Raw genomic sequence first — 7566 nt, 5'->3', positions numbered from 1 at the left:
AGCATAGAAACTAGGGAATTTAAGGTTGGAAACTAATTTGAATTATGAAAGTAAAGACGTAAAATCTTAGAGGAGAGGAAAAGAAAAAGAATCACCTTAAAATGGTTGAAATTGGTAAAGAATTGTTCCCAAACTCCCAAGGTCGAGCTCTCAAAGAGTTGGGTTTCTTTTTTGAAATAAAGAAGGAGAATGGGGTTCTACTCTCAGCGATTTTAACAAAAGCAGAAAAATGTTTGCAAAACTGGACACTGTTTAAGTGGCAAGAGGCTTCTCAAAAGCGAACCCCTCCTAAGAGGTTCCCTTCACTTAAGCGGCCCCGTGGTTTCTTAAGTCGCCTTCACAAAAGCCATGAGCAGGCCGCTTAAGTGGCCCCCACCCCTTAGATGTTGTTAGCTTAAGCAAATCGCTTGTTCGCTTAAGCCAACTTCACTTAAGCAATCAAGGGACACTTAAGCCGACGCACCATATATCAGATTTTTCAGAAAAGAGGCTTAGTGTCTAAACAATTCTAAAATGCCCTCGAAATTCAGTTGGAGTCAAAACAATGCAAACCAAAAGTGCAAACCACTTGGAAACAACATTTCGGACTCAAAAAAAATACAAAACAGCCATCCGAGTTCATTTCGTCAAAATGTTGACCAAAGTCCACACTAAAACAAAGAAACACAACAAAATGGCAAAAGCTAAAATAACTCAACCCGCCACTCTCGGAAACAAAAACCTAAGGTCATTCTAGATAAAACTCAATATTCTGGAGCTAATCATGCTAAGGAAAGTTTATTCCAGGCAATTTTTACTGAGTAACTTTTCCCAAGTCAAACTTTTGGCTAAACTCAAAAGCTAAAACGTCTAATCGCACCAACTCCAAATGAAAATACTCAAAACCCAAATTAATCATCACACACGACCAAAATGACCCTTCCTAAGCTGATTGTTGATGAAATTCTATCTGACACCAGAATCTCTAGGTGTTGACTAAAGTTAACTCTTTCAAGCATTAAGCTTTTAAAACTCCAAAACACGTACCAGACTCAACCAAATACCTTGGAAAGCGTGCCACCCAACACAGCACAACACAAAAGCTATAAGGAAGTTATGGGAATGGATAGAATATGAAAAGCATGCATAAAACATTGAAATTACCCTGAGGGTCAATAAATATCAAACCATCAATGGATATTTACTCACCTATTATTGTCTGCCTAGAAACTTATAGAAGTGTCTAAGCATGCAGTTGCTCAGAGAAAACGACAAACAATTGTCTAGGCTAATGGATTTTTGCATTGAAAATCTCACTTTCCAAATTTTAACGTTGAGCTAAAGACAAAGAGGAGACCGTCAATTTGCTTCTTTCATATCTTGAATGTCCACCCTAGTTGAGACACGACACTTGGAACCAAAAGAGAATTCAAGCTAACCCTTAGCATAGCATCTCAAATCATATTATAGTAAACTGAAGTAAGAATTTTCTTTTTTATTTCAAAAATGGACATGCTAGATCATATATCTATATACAAATAGAAAGATCAACCAGTGGATTCACCTTTTATAACACATCAGAATTTTGAAAGAAAGAAAAGAAGTTTTTGGGTTGTAGGCTATGTTTACGGGTCCCATCTATGGACCGTACAAAGTTCTACAGGCTGTAGATGGCACTCGTATGAAGAGGGAAAATATTATAATTCAAAAAAATCCCAGTACTCTTTTTACGGTTCACCAGGATGGCTTGTCGGTCTTTGTACGAGCGGTAGATAGGTCATTTAGGTATTCCCTAGACTCAGTGAAATTTCAAGGGTCCAAGTGGGTTTTTACGATTGCTATCTATGGACCGTAGGAAGACCTACGAGTTGTAGAAGTGTTCCGTCAAAATATAGGTGATTTTATGGTCCTAGTACTTGGTCTATGGTTGACCACTACGGGCCATAGAGAGTCATTTGGTCCGTAGGTCGGAATTGTAGGTCGATGTCTGGCAGATTTTTTAAAGGGCTTTTGGGTCTTTTTCTAAATGTTTTAAACCAATTCTATGTTGTTTTTCCTTCTACCCTAATACTTAAGTAAGAATTATATTTCAGATTTCTTTTCCTATAATGTGTTGATATCTACCATATTTTAGGTGTTTTAAATCTTAATTTTCGTTATTGAAATATTTTTAATTACATTTAAAATTATTTAAATATGTTTTTTTTTTTTTAAAATATAGTAATTAATAAGATTAGTTAATTCGAGGTTATATTTATAATAAGTATAAGTAATGATTCGAGCTTATATTTATAATAAGTATAAGTAATGATTCACAAGTTACCAAATAAACATAACAGAACACATTAGACTGGATAAATGTCGATACTTATAGAAATCAGGTGTATAGTTCATATATGTCGAACCAAAGAGAGTCGGACATTAATAGTATTGATCGTACAAGTCTTGTCCCCTATATTACGTGATTTGATAAATTGTGAATCATTACTAATATTTGTTACTAAAATGACTTCCTATTAAGTAATTTTTTTAATTATTATGTTTAAATAAAATTAAACTATATAATTTAATAATTTTTAAATGTAATTTGTAAAATATTGGGCTAACGGCAACTCAAAACACATTAGACCTGGTAAATGTCGATAGTTATAGAAATCATGCATATAGTTCATATATGTTGAACCAAAGAGAGTCAGACATTAAGAGTATTTATCAAATAAGTCTTATCCCCTATATTATGCCGATTTGAATAAATTGTGAACCATTACTTATATTTATTACTAAAATGGACTCCAATTAAGTAATTTTTTAATTATTATTTTTAAATAAATTTAAACTAAATAACTTAATAATTTTCAAACATAATTTGTAAAACATTTTGAAAACGATAACTCAAACACATTAGACCTGATCAAACAGTGTTTTCTACTATTTTTTTGCCAAATATATTGGGAATATTTATGGCTAAACAATATGAAGATGTGTATAATTAAAGTGAAAAAAAAATTACTACTGATGTCACAATTTTTACCATTTAAAAAATAAGTTTTTTTTACCATTATGACTAAAGTATGGCCAAAGAATATATTTAATTTTTATAATTAATGTTCTCTTTGGTGGAATTTATAGTCTTTTTCCATACTTGACTATGGAATCATTAAAAATTAATGACTATTGGAAACATGATTGAAGAATATAGAGATCCCAAGAATATATTTAATTTTCAAGTTAAAAGAGTACAAAAGCTCAAAAAGAAACTAGTTAATACTCCCCGTGTCCCTAATTACTTGTCCATTTTTCCTTTTTTAGTTGTCCCTAATTACTTGTCCAATTTGACAAATCAAGAAAGAACATTTTTTTTACCTATTATACCCTCAATTAATTATTTTGAAAAAGGTAGAACTTATTGAAAATTTTAAATTTTGAATTCACCCACTTCATAATTAATATGAATGAAATGGTAAATTCATTATGTCAATCATTATTTTATTAATAAGTGTGTCAATTTAAAAATGAAAATATAATTAGAAACAGAGAAAATAGTATAAATAATTTTTTTTTTACCATTCTAATCAAATTATGACCAAAATTTTCTGGCCAAAAGTATCTTTCCTTTTCTATACTTGTAGTAGTAATATTTTTTATAATAGGCCCAAGAAAGAGAATCTTGTTCTCCACTAGCTAGAAAAACTAAACTATAAAAAAGTTGTTCAACGGAATCGATTCTCAATTTGGCCAATGAAATAATCATAGAAATTGAGAAACATTTCCTTCGAGGTCCACACAGCCACGTGCTGCAAACTGCAAGGAAAAATCTCTGTACAATTTCATATACTCTGTTTCTATTTACTTGTCAAATGTTTTATAATGTGATTTTTTTTTATTTGTTATTTTTTACAAATCAAGGAAGATAATTTTTTTCTTCCTATTATATCCTCAATTAATTAATATTGAGTTAATATCTTTAAAAAATGTAGTGAGTAAATGCTCTGTATCTGTCCAACAATATTTGTCCACAATTGACTTTGCACATTTCTTACGAAACTATAGATAGAAGGGTAATTTTACGATATCACCATTTGAATATAACAAATACAATGTCTTATAAATGTAATAGGGAAATAACTATATTTAACGATAAATGTTAATTAGGAACTAAGTGTAAAATTATCCATTAATTTCATAAAGTGAACAATTATTGTTGGACATTCCAAAATAGTATAGTGGACAATTATTGTTGGACAGACGGAGTATATATTTAAGATTCTATCAATTAATAGGGATAAATGATAAACTCACTATGCTAATTATTATTTTCTTAATAGATGTGTCAAGTCAAAATTTGACAAGTAAAGATACGGACGGAGGTCATGGAGCTAGTAATGAAATTAGCAGTTCAAATCAAAAACCATAAACTAAATATGTATGCCAACAATATCATATTTTCCCCCCTTAGCACAAAATACTGGAAAAAAAGAAAACAATTGAACTTCAAATGAAAAACCATTAACTAAAACTATTTTTTACCCTTGGAATTTGATTTAGTTAGAGTATTCTTATAAGCACAACAACCAATGAGATAAAGCGATATGAGAATGACCAAAGTTATGATGAGAATGAGATTAGATTTCTTCCATTCTTTCCTGAGATTTCCAAGTAGGCCACCTTTGCAAGAATCACAGTTGTAGCATAATTGATTAGGGTCATTGTTCCAGATAGAGCAATCAACATCTACTACTCCATTTGTTGGGTTAATCCACAAGGTTGGGTTCATATACTGGTATCCACAAATTGTTGGAGGTTTACAACATCCAGACTGGAATATAATTAAGGAACAAGTAATGCTAGTGTTAGAACAAATGAAAAATAATAAAAATCATCAAGGTTAACATTGTTTATGTCAAATTTGTTCTTACTTCTTAAGCTAATATATATATATATATGTGTGTGTGTGTGAGATTCATCAATTGAAGGAAGGTAGGCTCATTTTCATGTAGAGCCACATGAAATATGTAAAAGATGCTTACATGGACCATGGTTGTCAATCCTATCTTTATTCTTCTTCCTCTCTCTCTCCCTCTGTATTCTCCATAACAATTTATGTGATACTACTGATACAATTTGTATTATCTGTCCCAGTTTATATGACATAATTTTATTTTGGGAAAAGGGTCAAATATGCCCCTAAACTATTCGAAAAGGTCTAGATATACCCCTCATTTAAAGTTTAGCTCACTCGTGCCCTCGCCGTCCAACTTTTCGTCTAGATATGCCCTTATGGGCGTTAAACGCCAAATGGAATTGCCACGTCATTTTTACATTATCACCTGGCATTGGAAAATGGTCAAATATACCCCTAAACTATTCGAAAAGGTCTAGATATATCCCCCTTTTAAATAAACTACCCGACCCATTTTCAACAATTTTTTTAAAATTTTTATTTTTTTGGTAAATCACGAAAATGAGTAATTGACTAATAAAAAATAGGAAAAATATGAAAAAATATATAAAATTAACGCCAAAAATTCGCAAATAAATATAGTAACCTTAAATTCAACAATTTCAATTTTTTTTTAAAGTTTTATTTTTTTTCGATAAATCACGAAAATGAGTAATTGATTAATAAAAAATATGAAAAATATAACCTAAAAATTCAGCATAAAGTCATTTTCATATTTTTCATATTTTTTATTAATCAATTACTCATTTTCGGGATTTATTGAAAAAAAATAAAAATTTAAAAAAATTGTTGAAATTGTTGAATTTAAGGTTACTATATTTATTTGTGAATTTTTTGCGTTAATTTTATATTTTTTTTCTATTTTTTATTAGTCAATTACTCATTTTCGAGATTTACCAAAAAAATATAAATTTAAAAAAAATTGTTGAAAACGGGTCGGGTAGTTTATTTAAAAGGGGGTATATCTAGACCTTTTCGAATAGTTTAGGGGTATATTTGACCCTTTTCCAATGCCACGTGGTAATGTAAAAATGACATGGCAATTCCATTTGACGTTTAACGCCCATAAAGGCATATCTAGACGAAAAGTTGGACGGCGAGGGCACAAGTGAGACAAATTTTAAACGGGGGTATATCTAGACCTTTTCGAATAGTTTAGGGGCATATTTGACCCTTTTCCCTTTTATTTTTAGTCAGTTCAAAAAGAATGACACATATTTATATTAAGTAATCATTTAACTTTAAAATACTCATTTAACCTTTAATTAAATGATTTACAGTCATACAAATATCTATCACTTATTTTAGAGCACAAGTTTCAAAAGTTTTCCTTTCTTTCCTAAACTTTGTGTAAAGTCAAACTAATTTTTCCGTAAATGTCAAATAAATAAAAGACTTGAAATAAATACTCAATATCCAAAAAAAACTTCCTCCATCCTTTTTTATTTTTGAGTGAGGGGATCGAGGGAGAGAATAAAGTGGTAAGACAACATCTGTCTGTGAAACACTTGTTTTTGCAAACAAGCCTCTTCAGAAGCAAAAGCTGTCAAATTACATATGTAAAAACCTTACCTTGTTACTTTTGTTTTTGCTGTACCTCAAACACTAGTAAAGACAATTACAGTATAACTAAGCCAAATTGATTAAGGGTGTGTTTGGTACGGAGAAAAACATTTTCTGGAAATAAACTGCCTACATGAACTATCCAACCTTGTTTGAAACACGGAACAACACATTAAATGAAACATATGTATGTATGAAATTAGTTTACCTGAATAGGTGATAGATCAGCAGCAAAGAACTGTTCCGCGGTAACATACTGATTGTTAAGCTTAGAACAAATAGCAGAATCAGCCAAACATGCCCTAATATTGCCCCAATTATCAGGGCCTACAATATGATCCCTCAACCAGTAAGAAAACCCTTCAAGCCTATAATCACGGTAAGCTCTTCCAGGCACCATATAATCCCCGGTTGGACCCGTGACCACAAAGGCAAGTACGAGGAGCACGAGGAGAAGGACGATAAGAAGGGCCATACACACCAAGTAGACACCTAAAAGGCCTTCTTTTTTCCAGTAAGCTCCAATAAAGCCAGTCAAAGAAACCAACATGATGGCAATTCCAATGAACACGACTGGCCATCTGAGCCAGTGAATGCATTCGTTGTCAGGATTTGAAGCCAGCCAAGTGCCTGATGCGATTATAGGGATAGAACACATGAATGCCAAGAAGTTCAAGAAAGCTGTTATGTTATTACTCGAAGACATGTTCGATTCACACAATAAATTTTCGCTTTTGTTGTGAGAAAGATGTGTTTTTTGCAGATGGTTTATATAGCTCTGTTTATTTGGAGTTTTGAGTGCCTATAGAGGAAGATAACAAGGGAAAGTGTAGTAGGAATGGTATATATTAGTGGCAAAAGTTTCGTCCAATGAAATTCCCACAAAAGTACATCCACAACACACTACATTGCACCTATCTATATATATATATATATATATTTGGCCAAGTTTTTTTAGTTTTCAATCGTATAGCCCACTATTTTCATATACCAATATTAACAACACACTAGTAACGTTTGCCAATTTGCGTATTTTTTCCTATTATACACCCGATATGTAACAT

The 7566-nt window shown here is 31.5% G+C and overlaps 1 protein-coding gene across 1 annotated transcript; it reads right to left on the bottom strand.

Moving 5' to 3' along the window:
- Positions 1-4463: 4463 nt before the first annotated feature.
- Positions 4464-7316, bottom strand: LOC125860164 (tetraspanin-2-like). Its single transcript, XM_049540064.1, has 2 exons — positions 6711-7316; positions 4464-4795 (listed from the first exon to the last, which is right to left on the bottom strand). The coding sequence occupies exons 1-2, from the start codon at positions 7206-7208 to the stop codon at positions 4496-4498; spliced, it is 798 nt and encodes a 265-aa protein (XP_049396021.1). The 5' UTR covers positions 7209-7316; the 3' UTR covers positions 4464-4495.
- Positions 7317-7566: the final 250 nt, after the last annotated feature.

The sequence above is a fragment of the Solanum stenotomum genome, chromosome 3, assembly GCF_019186545.1.
Source record: "Solanum stenotomum isolate F172 chromosome 3, ASM1918654v1, whole genome shotgun sequence".
In the NCBI taxonomy this organism is placed as follows: Eukaryota; Viridiplantae; Streptophyta; class Magnoliopsida; order Solanales; family Solanaceae; genus Solanum; species Solanum stenotomum.
Note: the sequence above shows the minus strand (reverse complement) of the source record. Positions and strands in the feature narration are given on the sequence as shown.

What these genes read in the sequence shown, in the direction of transcription:
- LOC125860164 (XM_049540064.1), bottom strand. Translation starts at nt 7,208, where the DNA reads ATGTCTTCGAGTAATAACATAACAGCTTTCTTGAACTTCTTGGCATTC. An exon ending in CTGATCTATCACCTATTCAG is followed by an intron (nt 4,796 to 6,710) that starts GTAAACTAATTT and finishes ATTATATTCCAG; the next exon opens with TCTGGATGTTGTAAACCTCC.